The sequence below is a fragment of the Aquarana catesbeiana genome, linkage group LG08 (genome assembly GCF_042186555.1).
Source record: "Aquarana catesbeiana isolate 2022-GZ linkage group LG08, ASM4218655v1, whole genome shotgun sequence".
NCBI classification, from domain to species: domain Eukaryota; kingdom Metazoa; phylum Chordata; class Amphibia; order Anura; family Ranidae; genus Aquarana; species Aquarana catesbeiana.
This window is the reverse complement of record NC_133331.1, coordinates 275,706,202-275,727,715: the sequence shown is the minus strand read 5'-3', so window position 1 is coordinate 275,727,715 and position 21,514 is coordinate 275,706,202. Positions and strand designations below refer to the sequence as shown.

The window sequence follows — 21,514 nt, the reverse complement described above, 5'->3', positions numbered from 1 at the left end:
ATGACACTCCCACCACCATGCTTGACTATAGGCAAGACACACTTGTCTTTGTACTCCTCGCCTGGTTACCACCACACGCGCTTGACACCATCTGAACCAAATAAGTTTATCTTGGTCTCATCAGACCACAGGACGTGGTTCCAGTAATCCATGTCCTTAGTCTGCTTGTCTTCAGCAAACTGTTTGCAGGCTTTCTTGTGCATCATGTTTAGAAGAGGCTTCCTTCTGGGACGACAGACATGCAGACCAATTTCACGCAGTGTGCAGCGTATGGTCTGAGCACTGACAGGCTGACCCCCTACCCCTTCAAGCTCTGCAGCAATGCTGGCAGCACTTATACGTCTATTTCCCAAAGACAGACCTCTGGATATGACGCTGAGCATGTGCACTCAACTTCTTTGGTCGACCATGGCGAGGCCTGTTCTGTGTGGAACCTGTCCTGTTAAACCGCTGTATGGTCTTGGCCTCCATGCTGCAGCTCAGTTTCAGGGTCTTGGCAATGTTCGTATAGCCTAGGCCATCTCTATGTAGAGCAACAATTCTCTTTTTCAGATCCTCAGAGAGTTCTTTGCCATGAGGTGCTATGTTGAACTTCCAGTGACCAGTATGAGAGAGTGAGAGCGATAACCCCAAATTTAACACACCTGCTCCCCATTCACACCTGAGACCTTGTAACACTAACAAGTTACATGACACCTCGGAGGGAAAATGGCTAATTGGGCTCAATTTGGACATTTTCACTTAGGGGTGTACTCACTTTTGTTGGCAGCGGTTTTGACAATAATGGCTGTGTGTTGAGTTATTTTAAGGGGACAGCAAATTTACACTGTTATACAAGCTGTACACTCACTACTTTACATTGTAGCAAAGTGTCATTTCTTCAGTGTTGTCACATGAAAATATATAATAAAATATTTACAAAAATGTGAGGAGTGGTGGGGCAGATGTGCAGGGAGGTACAGTGGTGGAAGAGATGAGAAGGGGGTTCAGCAGTGGGACAAAAGAGCATGTTGGTTCAGTGTTCTCAACAGTCATTCTATGACACATTTCATGGGTTCCAAATATCCCACTTCCTCAGGCTCTGTGAAACTTTATAAATAAAACCACCTTAAAGCGGAGCCCTGCCTAAAAGGTGAAGCTCCGCTTGTCTGCCTCCTCACCCCCTCCACTACCACATTTGGCACCTTTTGAGAGGGAGCTGGTACTTGGTTTTGACAAGTACCCACCCTCAATTACGGCTCAGTTCATCCCCCTCCCCTCCCTGGCCCATTCGCATGCCCAGTAGGAAACCGGCTGTGAAGCTTCAAGGCTTCACTGCCATATTCCCTTAGTCAAGATGGTGGCACCAGCACCCAATAGCCAATTGAAAAATCAGCTCAGGTGAGGACACCGCTGGATCCCTGGACAGGTAAGTGCCCTAATATTTTGGCTGGGTTCACACTATCTTCGCATGCACTTCACAGCAGGGGTCCGGTGTGTCCCCGTTCACTGTTTAAGGTCCGATTTCAGCCCGTTTTTAGGGCTGAATGCGGACCTGAAATTAACCAAAATTGGCATCCGCATCCAATTGGCAATAGTTTGAATCCAGCCTCAAAGTCAGCAGCTACAGTATTTGTAGCTGCTGACTTTTAATTTTTTGGGGGGGAGCCTAGAGGTCCTCTTTAAAGTGATTGTAAAGGCAATAATTTAAAAAAAAAAAAAAATTACAAACATATCATACTTTCCTTCACTGTGCAGCTCGTTTTGCACAGGGTGGCCCTGAACCTGCTCTTCTGGGGTCCCCCGGCAGCTCTCGCGGCTCCTCCCCACATCTGATAACGGTTACCTTGCGGGCACGTTCCCGAATCCATAGAGGCCGAATGCAGGACTCGGCCCTGGCGCTCGTGTCATTGGATTTGATTGACAGCAGCAGGAGCCAATGGCTGCTCTGCTATCAATCTAAATCCCTTAAATTATATGATATTTGATGATATAACAACAATGTATGTGATTTATGCTATATACAGTTTCAATTCTATTTTTTTAACCATAGGGTCAGTGATCTGGGAACCATCACCACACCAAACCTCCCCCTTGTAGGAGAGCCAGATAATAACAAAAAAAAAAAAAAAAAAAATGATGAAAAAAAAAAAAAATAAAAAACAAAAAGTAAAAATAAAATTAATCGAATGCACTTTAGTATTTGTTATCAAGTGAAAAAAACCCTGCCAGAAATCCAATGAGATTTACTGTGCCAATATTACTATTATTATTATCATTACTATCATTATTATTATTATTATTATTATTACTAACGTTCTAATATTATTAAAGCTTAGATATGGTTTTATTTGCTTTGTTCCATTGGTCCATTTCCATTGGTAAGTGGGCATTTTCCATACCTGGCCAATGCCTGTGGTAGCTGAAAATCACTGTAGTAGGCACTGTTACAACACTGTTTGCCACTAGCTTCCAGGTCCTGTGCTGAGCAGCTGTCCTGCATAGTGAACTGGGAGGTCAATTGCTTGGCACGGGCACCATTCAGTGAATGCTTTGCATTTTGAGTGAATGAATAGAAATCATTCTCTGATTAGACGAAATGGAGAGGAGTGTCACCTAATCCAATCAGAGAACGCTTTGCATTCATTCAGAGAATGCTTGTGCCTGTGCCGAGCAAGCTTTTTACCCCCCGTAGTCACTATGCAGCAGGACCCGGAAGCTATTGGTGATCAGTAGTAGTAGTGGTGCCTACTACAGTTATTTCCAACTACCACAGCGACCGACCAGGCATTGCACATATATACTTATGTCAATCCTAGATGAACCAGTGTAAATATTCAAAGAAAGCCCTAGGCTTTAAAAATTATAATTATGTAGCAACCTCTAGTGGGCTACTAGTGGTAGTACAGGCGCATTTATTTGGCCCAAGGATAAACCTGAGGCATGGAATCTGGATCAGGGTTATTAGAGGCTAGGACTGGATGACTCATTCTGGCAGCTCTCTGGTGCCTCCCCCTGTTTCTAGAATGTTGGAGAACTTTCTAGAAGTTAGTGGACAGAAGCTAGGAGGGGTTGCCTTGAATATTTAGAGGTCCTTAGCCAATCCCCAGGAAATGGGCCTGGCAGGGAACTTAGGAGCCTGGCCTGGAAGGATCCTACCACAGGAAGCAGTTGGAGGGACCCTAAACGGAGAGACAGCAGAGAGAGCAAGGAGAGACAGTGAGTAGATCAGCACGGTCCAGGGAAAGACGAGGGGAGAGACTGCCAACTGTAGCAGGTATCTCTTGAAGACAGCGGTGTGACAAGTCTTCATCCAACCTTGCCCTGGGGAATCTCTATGTGTGTTTGTCAGTCAAGAGGACTGGGAAGTAGAAGTGGACAGGTGGGCTGGTGACAGCCAGGAGGGCTAGCTGGAACTGGGATCAGCGTCTACAGGGGAGACAGAGGGTGGTGGGAGATGCTGTTCACTCCACATGTGCTACTTTGCCAAGGGACTGAGAGTTTCTAGCCTGTAATGGGCTGTTGCTGAGCTAACAAGGGACTATTAGTTCCCAAGAGAATGAACCTATTAAGAGCTGTACAAAGGAACCAAGTTTGTGCAGGAGGAAGGTAGAAGAGGAATCTGTAAATAGAGAGGAAGTTGTCCATGGTTGTGTTCGTTGGACATTTTTCAAGTTGGGCATTCCATAATCCCTAACCACCCCATCCAAGTTATCATCCCCTAAAAATAACAGAAACAAGCCAAAGGACTGAATGCAAGAAGGAAATTCTGTGTGACTGGCTATGCAGCAGTGGGGAACCCTGACATCTGCAACTCCTACCGGGGTGATGCTACAATTATGAAATACAATATTTTTTAAATAATAATGATACAAATAAAAATAATAATAATAATACAACTTCAGGTTTATTAATAGTTTGTATTCCAATCTTCACAATACAACCAACAATTCCAAAATTATTCTACTTTGAAAAGTTTTTTGTTTGTTTTTGCATTATATTAAGTTTTTATTAACTACCGGTACTTCAGCTCCGGAAGGTTTTACCCCCTTCCTGACCAGGCCATTTTTTGCGATACAGCACTGTGTTGTTTAACTGACTATTGCGCGGGCGTGCGACGCTGTACCCAAATAAAATTGATGTCCTTTTTTTCCCCACAAATAGAGCTTTCTTTTGGTGGTATTTGATCACATTTACGTTTTCTTATTTTTTGCGCTATAAACAAAAAAAGACAGACAATTTAGAAAAAAATATATATATTTTTTACTTACTGCTATAAAATGTATCCAATAAAAAAAATGTAAAAAAATCACATTTCCTTATCAGTTTAGGCCAATATGTATTCTGCTTCATGTTTTTGGTAAAAAAAAACCCCAGGGGTATGTTGATTGGTTAGCACAAAAGTTATCTGTGTCTACAAAATATTGGATGGATTTATGGACTTTTTTTTTTTTATTAATTTTACTGGTAATAGCAACGATCAGTGATTTTTAGCGGGACTGGGACATTGCGGCAGACAAATCTGACACTTATGCCGCGTACACACGATCGGACATTGCGACAACAAATGTTCGATGGGAGCTTGTTATTGGAAATTCTGACCATGTGTAGGCTCCATCGGACATTTTTTGTCGGAATTTCCGACAACAAAAATTTGAGAGCTGGTTCTCAAATTTTCCGACAACAAAATCCGTTGTCTAAAATTCCGATCGTGTGTACACAATTTCGATGCAAAAAATTCCACGCATGCTCAGAATCAAGCAGAAGAGCCGCACTGGCTATTGTACTTCATTTTTCTCCGCTCGTCGTACGTGTTGTACGTCACCGTGTTCTTGACCTTCGGAATTTCCGACAACATTTGTGTGACCGTGTGTATGCAAGACAAGTTTGAGCCAACATCCGTCAGGAATAACCAGGATTTTGTTTTCGGAATGTCCGATTGTGTGTACGCGGCATTAGTGACACTTTTTGGGGACCAGTGACACCAATACCGTGATCAGTGCTAAAAAAAATGCACTGTCACTGTATAACTGACACTGGCAGGGAAGGGGTTAACACCAGGGGCAATCAAAGGGTTAAGTGTGCTCCTAGGGAGTGCTTTCTAACTGTGGGGGGAATGCTGTGACAGGAGGAAAACAGAGATCCGTGTTTCTTAGCAGAAACACAAGATCTCCATTTTCCTCCCTCACAGACCACCGTTCCGTCTCTCCTGTGAACAATCGCAGGTGATCGGCGGCCATTTCGGTCGCCAGACCCACTGATTGGCTCCCGCTGTGTCCAATTATTCTATAATTTTTTTTTTTTTTTTTTTTTACTCACCCCTGCAGCACTGTTGCTATGGGGTCCCTTGTATTCTGCCACTTCCTCTCCACGGCGCCTGATGTCATTTCCCTCAGCGCCTGTGCTCACTAGTGCTCCTGGGAGATGCTTGTCATTATTTCCCAGGAGTCTGTGGGCAGCGCCGAGGGCTAGCATCGCGTTTCCAGCGCTGCCATGTGTCCATACTGCGCATGCGCGGTACATGCTGGTTATTCAGCAGCACCATATCCTGGAAGAATATCCCCGTGGGCTTCGTCTGCCCACAAGCAAGATGGAAACCTACAAGAAGTGGAAATATAAGGTAAGTTTTTATATATAATCTAAACTATAGCGCAGAAAATTAGAAGACAAATGAGTGCCACATTAGAAGACTATGCTGCTAATGGAAGGATTTTTTATAAAAAGTGCTATACGTCGTTCGAACTCCGCTTTAAGGTTACAAGGGATGTGATGGAAGATCGATCCATTACAGCGTCAGGTCACTATACAGAAAAAACTGTCAAATAGTAGTCAATTCCATTCGCTGAGCTGTTTTGAAGGGTGAAATAACCCATAAAGAATCATAGTGGTAACAAAACTGGAGATCAATCTAATGTTCTAACGTTCTAATTGTCCAGTATGACAATGAATCTCTCAATTTGTTTCATAGTAATGAAGCACACCTAATAGGATGCATCATCTATGGGATTGGGCAAAGAACAAAGAAGAAGAGAATGCAAAAGAGTAAAGAATTAGAGGAAAGATACAAGACGAAGGGTTAGGACTAAGTAAGAATTGGACCCCGACATAGATCAAACCTCGAATAGTGAAACATGGATAGTCAAAGTGACCAGACTGAGTCACCCGTATTTCTCCATAGGTAGTTACTTATCCAAGGGTTCCAAATATTTGTAAACCTGTTGAATTTATCGTGCATTAGAGCTGCTAGTTTTTCAAAGACATGTGCAATTCGTTTTGTTACAAATTAGTTTTTCGTCGAAATTCGACATTCGGAAATATTCGAATTCACGAAAACCAGTCTTAACAAATTTTTACAAAAATTAGAAAAATCGTAAATCCGAAATTCGAACATTCTAAAGAACGAAAATCTGAAATTCGAAAATCTGAAAATAAGCAGAAAAATCTGAAAATTCTAAAATTCTGAATTTCGAAATAACTAACTAATAATAACTATTGCTAACTATTAAATTATAGGTATTGGAATTTCCTTTCAAATTTGGCTGCTAGTGAACATAACGAATACGAATTTTTCAAAAGTTGCAAATTATCTGAAAAAATGCATACTGCATCTAAATGAATGAAATGTAACAAATTAATAATAATAAATAATAATAAAAACGTATTATTATTATTTAGCTTGGCTGAAACACCGCTGATCCCACTCTCCTGTGAACAATCGGCGGGTCGCAGCGGCCATCGCGGCCGCGGAACCCACTGATTGGCGCCCGATGTGTCCAATCACAGTGGGAGTGGCCCCCTAAACAGTGTCCACGGAATCACATACAGGTACGTGATTTTTGCCCACCCTGGCCACCCTGCTGCAGTAAATGTACCTGGGGCGGTCCGGACCAGGTTAAACAAACTAATATCAATATCCAGAAAATGGTAAAAATCGTGCTTAGTAAATGACAAATCATTAATCAATAGGTGAATGAAAAATATGCAAACAACCTTAATATCCACATGAGGTATAATAAGTTGAGAGACACCTTTAGTCAGTGGTATTAATGATCTAAGAGGGGTGCAAAAATACAAAAATTGTCCACAATAGTGATGTGTAAAATTAAACGATCTTAGTGATCTGATCTGAGAAAATGCAAAGATTGTCCACAATAGTGATAAGTGAAGTAAACGATCTTAATGGTGACATGTTCCATCCTCCATCACCAAACACACCGTGAATCCACCACCAGCTGTAGAGACTGCATACCGACTCCTGGTGACCCCTTGTTATAGGGGTTCAATATACGCCTATGGCTTAACACCCAGCCGGGGCCTTTATCCACGTGTCAGCACTGCTCCACACTACCAGTGTCACCCGTCAGGTAGGAATAAAGTTTGGTACCAAGAAAGAGACCAAGAGGCTTCACATAGTATAAAATCCTTTAGGAGGTTTTATTGTATAAAATCCATAAACTCACGGCATAAAAATAAAGATGAACGCCTAAAGCTTGGTGTGTCGGCTGTACACAACCAATACACACCAAGTTTTAGGCGTTCATCTTTATTTTGCGCGTCGTTGCGGCTCCGGCCAATCACAGCGCCGGAGCCTGCGAACCCGCCAGTAACATTCCAGAGACATGTGTACGGGGACCGCTGCAACAGCATAGTTCTAAGGTAAGTATTTCATAATGAGCTAGTATGCAATGTTTTTGTAGCAAGGTCTCTGGCCTCCTTCAGTCTAATGAGAACCTCCAGGGCCAGAGATAGCTGACATCCTTCTGAATATGGTGGGTTGTGAGGCATAGTGGGTGCAAGGTGGACAAAGTCCTTGGGCGCCAGACACTTCTTGAATGTACCGGAGGGTACTTGCTTCAGTTACTCACTGCAGTCCCTGGTAATAAGGTGGTTCGGTCCCTTTGTGGCGACAGCTTCCCTTCTACCTACGACCACTGACAGGTTCTCCAGCTGGCAGAATCGTCATTTCTGGTTGGACTGCAAGCCACAATTCCAACCCTGGGCTGCTCTCTTGCTTCTGGATAGGCCCTCACACAGCCTAGCAGCCAGACGCCCCCGGGATAGGCCCAATCTCCGGCCTAGCAGCCCGGGGCACACGACACACGACACACATCCACCCTGACAGCGTGCAGGTGCCACAGGACATAGATCCCCTGACAGCACCCAAATATATAGGTGCTCCCAGCAGGCCAAGAGAAAAACCCTGCCCATTGGCTGAGATACCCCATATACCCATAACCTGACCTTGGGTTGCCCTTCTCATATCTAATACCACCAAGTACCCGGCCACCTAGTGGTAGAAGAGAAAAGTGCAACAAGACCTAACCTAGGGAGAAATCAATGGATCTCTAACAATCGACCAGGATAACTACTCCTGGCAAGTAAATTTGTGAGGAGCATCCCTGCCTAAACTCCAGGGTGCTACATCTTTTTTTGTTTTGCAGGATTTACAACCACTTTAAGCAACTAAAAATTTACAGACAGTTCTTGAAAAATGAAGAGACAGTTTGTGTAGCACTTACCCCGGAATTAGCCACTGATGGATGTGGGTGACCTCGGGTCTGAGATCTTGGGTGCGGAAGGGACCCTCTTTAAAACACACAGAGTTGTCCTGACTGGTGACATGGGAGCAGGTGTGAGGTCAGCAGGAGCCAGTGAGCACCTCTGGGAGATCTCCAGTGAGAAGACAGCCAGCTGGCTAGTGAGTGTTACAGTCAGGAGGATTGAGAGGCAGCCTGAGAGGACTGGGTCAGAAGAACAGTCTGGGATGGATGCAGAATTAGTCTGAGAGGACTGTGGAAGAGTAGCCAGGAGGGCTAGTGAAAAGGGGCGGCTGCAGCCAGGTGGGCTGGCAGTGCCACAGGAAGGTAGCTGGGACACTGAGACTTTTTCTACACATCAAAGGGGCCCATGGTCCCTGCCTGTAAAGGGACCATGGGCCCCTTTGATGTGTAGAAAAAGGGGCCCATGGTCCCTTTACAGGCAGGGACCATGGGCCCCTTTGATGTGTAGAAAGGGGCCCATGGTCCCTGCCTGTAAAGGGCTTTTGCTAGATCTGGTTGAGTGCCTTGTCAGATTCCCCAAACAGTGTTCTAGCTGGACCTGTGTGACCTGGAAGCAAGATTTGTGCAGGAGGCAGGAGAGGAGTGTATATATGGACTGTATATAGTTGTGTCCCTGAAGAGTTCTTATGCTGAAAAGTTAAGTGGGCATACCATAATACCCCTATCCCCATCCAAGTTTATTCCCCTCAATAAAACATAAAAACAAAGCACTGGACCCTTTTTTGACTTAAAGTGGATGTAGACCTTCACATACAGTATACCCAGTGGTGTGAACAGCCTCAGATGATACACAGAGATTAAACAAATCTCCCTACATATGTTTTACATGTATGTAGCGCCCCCTGTGTCTACTGAAGGCAGGGAGTAACCTCCAGGGGCAGGGGACGAGCTAGCATTTACTCCAGGGCTGAGTCCATGGCTATAATGGGGAGTTTTGAACAGAAATTGGGCACCAGTCACTTTTGATATTTTCAAAGCTTTAATGCAGAACTTGAAAGGAGGTAATAGGAGAAACGGTTAGGGGGTCTCAAATACCAGTAGCAGATCACTTACAGACTCCTTGGATCCAGAAAAAGAACAGCTTAACAGTAGCAGAACCTTTAAACCGACGCCAGGGCCGGCCCCATGGTCCAAGGCGGCATTTTAAGATGGGCGGCAGTGACAAGTTGTACCCGTATGGTCACCTTTGCCGGCTGCCTCCCGAGATCTGCCTGTGGGACTGCTATGAAAGGCTGCATCCAATGATTGTGCAGTCCGTGTGAGACAGTTTCACACTGAGCTGATATTGACGCTTGCCAGAGCCGCTGAGTGTGTGATACTGACATGCAATGTAACTGCATGCAGAGAGAGACCAGCTGTCAAAATTGAGCGTTGATGTCAGGGGTGGGTGGGACCCGGGATCCAGCAGCTATCAAACAACAGCCAATGGGATGGCGTCTGGGCGGGCCGCTACATGTATGTGGCCCGCCCCCTTTCTTAAGCAGCCCAATCATTGGCTGGTGTTTGATAGCTTCTGGGTCCCACCCACCGCTGAATTTTGACAGCTGGTCTGTCTCTGCATGCAGTTATATTACATGTCAGTTTCATTAAGCGTCAATATCAGCTCAGTGTGAAACTCCCTCTCCTCTGTCAGTGCCACCTGTCAGTGCCAATCAGTGTTACCAATCAGTGCCACCTGTCAGTGCCAATCAGTGCTATCAATCAGTGCCATCTGTCAGTGCCAATCAGTGCCTCCTGTCAGTGCTAGTGTTTCCAATTTGTGCCACCTGTCAGTGCCAAACAGTGCCACCTGTCAATGCCAATCAATGTTTCCAATCAGTGCCACCTGTCAGTGCCAATCAATGTTTCCAATCAGTGCCACCTGTCAGTGCCAATCAGTGCTTCCAATCAGTGCCATCTGTCAGTGCCAATCAGTGCCACCTGTCAATGCCAATCAATGTTTCCAATCAGTGCCACCTGTCAGTGCCAATCAGTGCTTCCAATTAGTGCCATCTGTCGGTGCCAATCAGTGCCACCTGTCATTGCCAGTCAGTGCTAATCAGTGTTTACAATCGGTGCCACCTGTCAGTGCCAATCAGTGCTTCCAATCAGTGCCACCTGTCAGTGCCAATCAGTGCTGCCTAATATCAGTGCCAACCAATGCCACCTATCAGTGCCAATCAGTGTTTCCAATCAGTGCCACCTACCGGTTCCAATCAGTGCCGCCAATCAGTGCGAGTGCTTCCAATCAGTGCCACATATCAGTGCTGACTATCAGTGCTGCCAATCAATGCCCATGAGTGCCACCTATCAGCACCCATCAGTGCTGACTATCAGTGCTGCCTATCAATGCCCATCAGTGCTGCCAATTAGTGCCCATCAGTGCTGCCAATCAGTGCTGCCTATCAGGGCCGATCAGTGCTGCCTATTAGTGCAAATCAGTGCTGCCTATCAGTGCCAATCATTGCTGCCTGTCAATGGTGCCAAACAGTGCCAATCAGTGCACTGAGTGCAGTAATGGGGTGATTAACTCAGCAGCCAGGCACATTGTCCATAGGGGGCCGGCCTGGTGGGGCACAACTGAAACCTATTGATGTTTATTAATTCCACATGCCGATCTTTAGTATAATAGGTAACCCCCTACTATTTGCAATAAACTGCTGGAGGTAAAATAAAAAAAAAAGTGTTAGTAAAGGGCCTGCCGCTAAGCACTGTTATCTGTTCCCATACCACAAAAAAAAAAAAAAAGTGCAGCACTAACTTACTGATCAATAACTTAACAACAATGGTGGAATCCTCTAATGTATGGAAATCTCAATAGGCTTCAATATTACAACAACACCGGTCTCTGATACGCAACTTCACATATAATACACAAACTGAAAATAAGACATACTGAATAAAATGAAACTTATCAGGGATGGTGGAAACCCCTCCTATAGATATTGGCTATACAGATTAACCTTAACTGCAACAACTTTTTAGTTGGGAGGTTCACACCATTATAGCACTTTGGAATTTTAATTTTTTTAGATAGTTACACTTAATTTTATATGTTTTATTTACTATTATAATGTGAATTTTTGCACTTGAAGTACATTTTGCACCACCCTTGCTAAGTCCATGTCTTTATTGACCTTGCTTTGTGCACTGGTGCGCAGTCATGTTGGAACAGGAAAGGGCCTTCCCCAAACTGATCCCACAAACTTGGGAGCATGAAATTGTCCAAAATGTCTTGGTATGCTGACGCCTTAATACCGCGTACACAGGTTCGGAATTTCCGAGAACAAATGTTCGATGTGAGCTTGTTGTTGGGAATTCCGACCGTGTGTATGCTACATCGGACATTTGCTGTCGGAATTTCCGACAACAAAAATTTGAGAGCTGGATCTCAAATTTTCCGACAACAAAATCCATTGTCGTAAATTCTGAGCATGTGTAGACAATTCCGACGCACAAAATTCCATGCATGCTCGGAATCGAGCAGAAGAGCCGCACTGGCAATTGAACTTAATTTTTCTCGTCTCGTCGTACATCTTGTACGTGTTCTTGACGTTTGGAATTTCTGACAACATTTATGCGACCATGTGTATGCAAGACAAGTACATATATACAATATATGTATACATGTATACAAAAAAATCCACAGTTTTGTTGTTGGAATGTCCGATCGTGTGTACGCGGCATAAGGGTTCCCTTCACTGGAACTAAGGGGCCAACCCCAACCCCTGAAAAACAACCCCACACCATAATCCCCCCTCCACCAAATGATTTGGACCAGTGCACAAAGCAAGGTCCATAAAGACATGGATGAGCAAGTTTGGGGTGGAGGAACTTGCTGGCCTACACAGAGCCCTGACCTCAACCTGATACAACACCTTTGGGATGAATTAGAGTGCAGACTGCGAGGCCTTCTCATCCAACATCAGTTCCTGACCTCACAAATGCGCTTCTAGAAGAATGGTCAAACATTCTCCTAGACACACTCCTAAACCTTGTGGACAGCCTTCCTAGAAGAGTTGAAGCTGTTATTGCTGCAAAGGGTGAGCCGACTCAATATTGAACCCTACGGATTAAGACTGGGATGCCATTAAAGTTCACGTGCGTGTAAAGGCAGACGTCCCAATACTTTTGACAATATAGTATATATACACAAGCATGTGTGTTTGAGCTTTGGGGTACACACCCTAAAGCAACAGTCTGCGCACGCCTATGCCCATACCTTAGTAGTCGCCCGGCTGTACACTACCTGTCAGGAGGAGATCAGATCAGTCAGCAGGAGCAGGGCCGATCCTGGTCGGCTGTGCGCTGCACTGTTTGCTAGAATCGCCTGCCGCCCGGCGTCTAGCAACCATTGAAGTCAGAGGCTCCACCTCCACCAACCCACCTCTTTTATCTTCTTCAGCATGGCTCAGAGCCTGAGGGAAGGGAGCACGTCTGAAGAGAGCTGCCTGTGCCTGAGTTTGAGCTGAGCAGCTGTCCACAGTCCACCTGCAAAGCATCTACCGCTGCCTGAGGTGTTGCAGCCTGCCTGCCACTGTGTCCATGTTCTGGAGGTTTGGCATTGACCCTCACCCTGTCCATTCTGCCACCAGTGAGTTCCCCATAGCAGCATTGTCTGCAGGAGTAAGTACACTGTCACACATAACAAGTTGTATGAGACATGGGAGCCTGAGAGGGACTTGCCTTGCCCAGCCCTGATTAACCACTTCAGCAGCGGAAGATTTGCCCCTTAATGACCAGGCCATTTTTTGCGATACGGCACTGTGTTATTTTAACTGACAATTGCGCGGTCATGCGACGCTGTACCCAAACAAAATTGATGCCCTTTTTTTCCCACAAATAGAGCTTTCTTTTGGTGGTATTTGATCACCTCTGCGGTTTTTATTTTTTGCGCTATAAACAAAAAAGAGTGACAGGTTTGAAAAAAAACACAATATTTTTTACTTTTTGCTATAATAAATATCCCCCCCCCCCCCAAAAAAAAATGTCTTCATTAGTTTAGGCCAATATGTATTCTGCTACATTTTTTTGGTTAAAAAAAAATCGTAATAAGCGTATATTGATTGGTTTGCGTAAAAGTTATAGCGTCTACAAAATAGGGAATAGATTTATGGCATTTTTAATCAGATTTTACGGATTAATTACATTTTTTTTTACACATAAACATAAAATTTATTTAGATTTTACAAAACAGACAAAAAAAAATACAGACAGATGTTGAATATTAGGGTTACAATCATTACAGATATATAAAAATACAGCAAACATATCAGTTAGCTAAATTTCAGCCTGTGGCTAGTATATCATATCCAAGGAGGTATATATCATAAAGGGCATAGTGGAGTGCATTAAAGAAAAAGGGGGGTGGGGAAACAGAAGAATCCTACCCCCCTTGCGAGAGGAGAGTAGCCAATACGTAAATAATGAACGCTTTCACCTCTCAAACTTGACCAATCTTGTATAGAACTAGGGGGTAAATAGTAGTGGTAAGGGAACCTCCAAACTCTATTTAAGGGTCAGCTGCCTCACCTCCACCCATGCGGCCCATATTTTATCGAATTTCTTTGGGCAGTTCCTTCCTAGATATGTCAGTTTGTAGAGCAGCAGTGCTGTATTCACTAAAGACTTCCAGAGCTGTCTGGTAGGTGGCTGGGCCTGGTTCCACTGGAGGAGAACTGCCTTCCTAGTGTAGAATGTTGTGTAGAAGACAAAGAGTTTTTTTTTCTCTGAGGGGCCTCAAGGAAATTACATATGCCTAGGAGGAGGGGAATAGGGCTATGTAGGACTTTAATTATCCCAATAAGATTAATGTCGTCCAGTACCTTCTTCCAAAATTCTTTCAGTCTGGGGCAGGACTAAACTACATGGAAGAAATCGGCATCATCCGAGCCACATTTAGGGCATATCGCTGTACAGTTAGGGTAGATTCTCGCCAAGCATGCTGAGCAGTAATAGGCACGGTGTAGAAATTTAAGTTGGGTAAATATATTTCCTACCAAAATCATCAGGGGAAGATACTGTTGGATGCCCTCCTCCCAGTCATCATCTACTCATTCTGTGATATCCCGCTGCCAAAGTGTAAACAGTTGAGAGACCTTAGATGTGTTGAGAGTGGCTAGTATTTTATAGAGGGTAGAAAGTGTTCTCCTGCCTTCTGAAGACCGGAGCACATCCTCTAAGTCAGACATCTCTAATAGTACAGGGGAAGAAAACTGAGAGCAAAAAGTGTGGCGTAGTTGGAGATATCTAAAGAACATGTGGTTTGGAAAGCCATTCCCCTCTTAAGAGCATCAAAGGTAGTCAACTGTCCCTGAACCACTATGTCTTCCAAAGTCGTAATCCCATGTCTGGCCCATAGGACCGGATCTGGGATAGAGTGGAAGTGAGGTAGACAGGGATTTCCAGGGAGACCAGGTATTCAGTTTTTCAACGTTCAGGCGAAGAGCATCCCATACCTTAAGGGTCACACGCATGGAGGGGGTCACATGTGAGTTACATCGGGGACCCTGGGGATTCAATTCCTCAATTCATAGTAGGAACCGAGCAGCGCCGCTTCAAGAGTAGAAGCAGGGTTGGCAGGCAACTCAGACAACCACCATTTAACAGTAACTAGGACCACTGCCCAGTAGTATTTGATGAAACAAGGTAGGGCCAGGCTACCTAACGTGACAGGTAGTTGCAGGGTCGTTTTTGCTATTCTAGGAACAGTCCCATTCCAAAGGAATTAAGTATTAATGCTATCCAGTCTCTTATAGAATATATTAGGTATGGGTACAGGAGTCTGTCTAAGGAGGTAGGTAAACTTAGGCAGGACTGACATCTTAACAAAATTGACTCGGCCTACAGGAGTGAGGGGAAGAGACTTCCAGGTACCACAGCGCTGGGACAACTGGGAAACTACTGGGTTTAATTTAAGGGTGATGAATTGCTTTAGGTCTCGATGGATTTCAACCCCTAGGTATCTGAACTGTGAGATCCTCCGAAGCTGCACATCTGGCGGCAGAAGATCATCCCCCAAATGGAGCAGAAAAAGAATGGACTTCCTCCAGTTAATGCAGATTGCCAAGAACCATCCAAATCTGTTGATGATCGACAGGGCAGCCCGTAGGGAGACCCCGTCTTCTCTGAGTTATAATACGGTGTTGTCAGCGTACGACACCTTTTCTTGAAGGGGACCTATAGTTATACCCTGGACCTCAGGTGTAGAGCACAGTAGGATGGCCATGGGTTCAACTGCTAGAGCAAAAAGCCCCGGGGAGAGGGGATACCCCTGTCTAGTCCCCCTATAAAGAGAAAAGGAAGGGGAGAGAATGGTACCGGTATGCACCCTGGCTGTCGGAGATCTGTACACAGCTTCGACCCAGGAGATGAAGACGGACCCGAACCCAAATCTGCGGAGGACCTCCCATAGGTATTCCCATTCCACCGAATCAAAAGCTTTTTCCGCATCCAGGGAGGCCACCACCGCGGTCCGGTCATCCCCATCCCCAGAGGTCAACACCGTATACAGTCCCTGAAGGTTACTGTCTGTCCCCTTACCCGGCATGAATCCCGATTGGTCTTCGTGAACTAAGGTAAGTATCACCTCAGTTAGACGCTTGGCGAGAATCTTAGTCAATACTTTGGCATCGGAATTGAGCAGAGAGATAGGTCAGTACGACGAGCAGAGTTGGGGGTCTTTTCCGGGCTTGGGAAAAACAACTATGATTGCCTGGGCCATGGAGGGGGGGAGAATGCCCTCCTGTAAAGTTTTTGTAAGCATAGTGTGCATCCTAGGTGCCACCTCCTCCATATATTGTTTATAGAATTTGTGCGGGAATCCATCTATTCCCGTGGTCTTACCTGATTGCAAGGAAACCAATGCCTGCTGAACCTCCTCTAATGTGATCGGGCCATCCAATCATTCCCATGCCAAAGGGGTAAGAACAGGAAACTACACCCGATCCAGGAACTCGTAAAGCTCTCCGGGTTCAATTTAACATTGAGGAGTTCGAAAGCTGAGGGATTTATGGATCAAGATGCTAACCCCTCGAGCATAGCCCGAATGGGTAGCATGGTAATGGTAGCCCACCCAGGGTTTTTTGAGACCCATGATCATACACCCCATCAGAAGAGTCTCCTAGAGTATGGGGGACATATTTCTTTAAATAGTCGAAAACCAACGAGCGTTTGATCATATTATTAAGCCCCCTGACATTCCACAAGAGGACCTTTATCGGAGCCATAACGTGAAACTGCAGGAATAAGTATCGGGGAAGCCCCTATGTCTTAGACCCGGAGGGAATGATACACCAGCCAAAATGTGAACAGCACAAACCCATCCTGAAAAGAAGAAGTTAATCAGCAAAGCATAGATAACCAACATCTGAGCAGTACATCTGCTGTCATATGTTTGTCCGAGGAAAAAAGAAGAAAAAGGAAAAATAAACAAACAAAAAAGCAAAAATAACTCCCATCCCCCCACACCCCGATAACCGAAGAACCATGGAGTGTTTGAGTACCCAAACCTAACCCAACAATAAACATAAGTATCTAAGCTGTAGGAAAGTCTCCTATGGGGGCAGTGCGTAACAGGTAGCACACCAAGGACACAGTTCCTAATAGTGGGAGCATACCGCTCTGCGGTTTGTATTTCCTGGAGGCAACATTCAGTAGAGGGATCACAGTATGAACATCATACCTTTGTATGTTTTCTACTTCCGTACACTTAGACCATGCTAAAGGCACAAACTTAGTTACATCTAGTGCTTAATAAAACATAAATGGAGAATAATGAAAAAAAAAATATATATATAGAGATACACCTATACAACTAGATGTATTAACTAGTTAGGAACTTCCCTGTACCCAGGGCTTTTTTTCTCAGAGGGAAGGTGCAGGAACCCCCACCCCCCCCGCCTTCTGAGTCACCCCTTGACCCTGCCCCCTACTCACCTCGTTCCTTGGGTCCAACCCTTACCCACCTCCCAGTACTGCCCCTTTTAGAGAATACAGAACCAAGTATTTTATATGGAGTATGTTAATGATAACTAGAAAGGCAATAAAATAGATCTAGCAATAGATCTAGCCCAGCGATAGACAGATCCCCTCCAGCAACAATGCATACCCAACAGCCAGCATCAATTGACCCTTCAGCAGCCAGCAACATTAGACCCCCTCACACAACAGTAGATCCCACCCAGCAACGATTGACCCCCTGCAACATAAGACCCACCCCCAGCAACAATGGATCCCCCATCAGCAACAATATACCCCCTTGAAAAAAAAGATTCCATCCAGCAACAATAGATTCCCCAGCAGCTAGCATCAATAGACCTTCCAGCACCCAGCTACAAAGACCCCTCCCTCAACAGTAGATTCCTCCCAGCAATAATTGACCCCCCCTGCAACATAAGACTCACACCTAGCAAAAATAGATCCCCCAACAGCAACAGAAGTCCTCCCCAGCAACAGTAGACCCTCTTCCTCCCCAAAAATAGATCCCCTCCAGCAAAAATAGATTCCTCAACAGCCAGCATCAATAGACTCTCCAGCACACCCCAACACGCCTTGCCATTCAGTTCTGTAGGTGCCGGAACTGCGTTCCCCCAAGTTCCTGCTGAAAAAAAGCCCTGCCTGTACCCATCCCCTCACATATCCCGCATCTCCCAGTGGCATCAGGGTAATCAAACATAGCACCATATAGGGGACCCGTCTGGGCGAGCACGTCAGAGTTCCATGAGGCTCAAGTAGGGCAAGGAGAGCTGCATCCCACCAGCAGCTACCGTTCCCTCATGTCCATCCAGAGAAGGGAACCAGTGACACTCCCCTGAGGCCCGTAAGCAGCTGAACTGAGCGCTCCAGTCCCAAGGCATATATCTGCTGAGAAATCAGCAAATTGGGCAGGACAGCAGCCTGCATTCTAACATAGCACTACAGAGAAGCTGGAGGCGAGCAAACACTAGCCGAAGGGGGTGAGTTACCATGGAAGGATGGTCAGTAGGGGGATCCCCCAAAGCAACCGGTTACAGACTGTTACCTTCAGGTTTAGTTCAGCCCTAGGGCACTCAGGCCTATCTCCAACGTTTCATAGCTCGAAAGTCTCCAGTGTTCTAGGTAAGTGCATTGAAATATCAGTACAGTACAGTACCATAGGTTGACCGAGTCTTAGAGTAAAATTTACCAAGACTGGAAATGCCAGAAACTGGAGCAAAAATGTATATGGCAAACAATCAACTTCTATTTTTCATTTTTAAAGCTTAACTAAACAAGCTAAAGATGCACCACTGCTCCAGATTCTGTCTGCTCCCATTTTAGTAACTAGCCAACTTCAAATATAGATTTATTTTTCAATCTTCTTTTTTATCAGATGTTTGATTTTTCATGGAAAGATGACTCATAGTGAATGTATTCTTTAAATACTGGTATATCTCTTTTAGTGACTATGAAGTGGTGACCATGGCAGCTTCAGCTCCAGGAGGTGAGAATTTTGTTATAAGAATAATTTATTTTTAAAATGTTGATATGTTTTAAATACAGTATCACTCAAAGAAGTAGCAGTAATAGTAGTACTACTATGCAGAGGCCACATTACACCATAAGACCACAGTGTATTTTCTAATGAGAACTCTCTACAAAACTAAAGGACAGCCACTCACCATAAAATGACCACCTGGTTAAGAGCTGGTTAATACATGTTTGTTAAGTCTCAACTCGAAACTGATGGTCAAATATCGCTTCAGCTCAATCTCTGGACACCTTCCACCCAACTACTCCCCTTAGGCTCTTCTGGGACCCTCTATTAAGATTGATACTTTAAACTTCACTCTAGGACACAGGTCTCCAAACAACAGCCCGCAGTTCCTTTATTTGTCTTTTTCCGGCCCCTAGGAAACTATTCCTCCCGCTAATATGAGGCACTACTCCTTCCACTAACATCAACACCAACAATAAGGCTCCATTCCTTCCACTAACACCAACATTGGGGCATAGTTCCTCCCATTTATATAAACTATAGAACATTATTACTCCCACTAACACTAATGATGGGGTATTTTTCCTCCTACTGATACCATCGATGGGGCACCATTCCTCCCACTGACACCAGTGTTGGGGCAAAATTGATGCCAATGTTGGGACACTTTTTTTTCACTGACACCAGTGTTGGGACACTATTCCTCCCACTGACTCCAATTTCAGGACACTATTCCTCCCACTGATATAAATGATGGGGCACTATTCCTCCCACTTATATCAATGATGGGGCACTATTCTTTCTACTGACCCCAATGATGGGGCACTATGTCTGTGGCATTTTCCACTCCCACTGGCCCTTTTTGTTTAGAAAGTTTGGAGACCCCTTATCTAGGATGTTAAACTGAGGCGATCATACCTCCGGTGCAGAGGGAGGACCTCAAACTTCCAATAGTTTAGTCCAGTCTTTAGTATTTATTAAAAATAAATTAAATAAAACACATGAAAGGACCTTAGCTTCTGAATATCACAATTCTAGGAGTATCAGCTTGGTATCCTAGAGTGAACAGCGACTAGGTCAGAGATAGGCATAGTTGGACACAAGCCATTAACTGGTTTCTAGATTTGAATTATTGCACGTACAGATATTTGTTCTTTGAAATTATTGTTGAGGTAAATCCCCATTAACCTCTTGCATACCTGGGACTCCAGTGGCCACAACAATCCTGGATATACCTTTAGCCCCAAAAGATATAATAGATCAATGGTCAACTCAACCTGCCCAAAACTGACGTTTATTGAGGGTAACTTTTTTTTTTTTTTCGAAATATCTGTAGCTCCCAACTATCTCTCTTTTGTACATTGTACCAAACTCTTTTTGATATTCTTCAGGCTCTGAGGCTCAGGAAGATACTACTCCTGGGGATGTCCTGGTATATACACTTGAGGATCTCACAAATCAAGATTTTAAACGATTTAAGAACAAGTTATCAGATTTCTCTTACCAGGGTGGAAAGCGTGTACCACGTGGACGTCTGGAACATGAAGACTGTGTTGCTGTAAAGGACATTCTCATAGATTTTTATGGAGATAGAACAGCTCTAGAGGTGACTGTACAAGTTCTCAAAGCCATTGGACTCAAGGGCATTGCAAACAGACTAGTGGAACACGTTCAAACTGGTAAGATTATAGAATCTACAACCACATTATAGACTAAAGCTGTCTACATATATTAGACCATAACCAGTCCTGCATGCACAGTCCAGCTGTTCAAAAAGTGTTCTTAGGAACAACCATTACTCAAACATTTTTCTGCAGAACTCAACAGGAAACACAACATCGAGGCCATAAAAGGAACATTTAAAAGGAAACCTATAATAAGATAAATATGGTGGCTCCTCTCCCTGACATTTTTATGAAAATGCTAGTACACAGGCTGTCATAATGATCTAGCAGGTTGACTACTTTATGAGTCTCTAACCTCGGTCATGGTTACAGATTAGGTTGTTTAGAGGGAAATTGAGGCTTGTAATCTCCATACTTGCTCCAGGCCATAGTCTCTAAAAATACTGAAGCTACTGAATCAACCAAAAATTTGTCATAGTGAGTGACTGGAGGTGAAAGACAAAAAGAAAGTCAGATGTGTTGTGAAGTTGACCATGAAAACAAGGGGCAACCTTCTCTTTATGCAGGTTTTGGCCTACCCTGGCAAATGCTTACACCCATAAGGAGATAAAGAAGGTTTAGAACTCCTGGATGTGCCTGGAAAGAGAGGGTAGGCTTATTGAGGAGATAACTACCACTGTGACGTCTTTAGATAACCTACAGTGCTCTGGGGATCCTTTGACATTAAATGCTTATTTGTAAAAGTGAAATATAAAACAGTTTAAAAAACATAAAAAAAAACACTGTAATGCCCCGTACACACGATCGGACTTTGTTCGGACATTCCGACAACAAAATCCTAGGATTTTTTCCGACGGATGTTGGCTCAAACTTGTCTTGCATACACACGGTCACACAAAGTTGTCGAAAAATCC

At 44.4% G+C, this 21,514-nt stretch overlaps 1 protein-coding gene across 1 annotated transcript in view; it reads left to right on the top strand.

Moving 5' to 3' along the window:
• Nucleotides 1–21,514, top strand: part of LOC141106501 (NACHT, LRR and PYD domains-containing protein 3-like) — a 114,418-nt gene that overhangs the window by 14,499 nt on the left and 78,405 nt on the right. Inside the window, exons 3-4 of the mRNA XM_073597314.1 lie at nucleotides 18,941–18,981; nucleotides 20,367–20,654. Of these exons, the coding sequence (XP_073453415.1) occupies nucleotides 18,941–18,981; nucleotides 20,367–20,654 (329 nt within the window). The remainder of the gene's footprint in view (nucleotides 1–18,940; nucleotides 18,982–20,366; nucleotides 20,655–21,514) is intronic.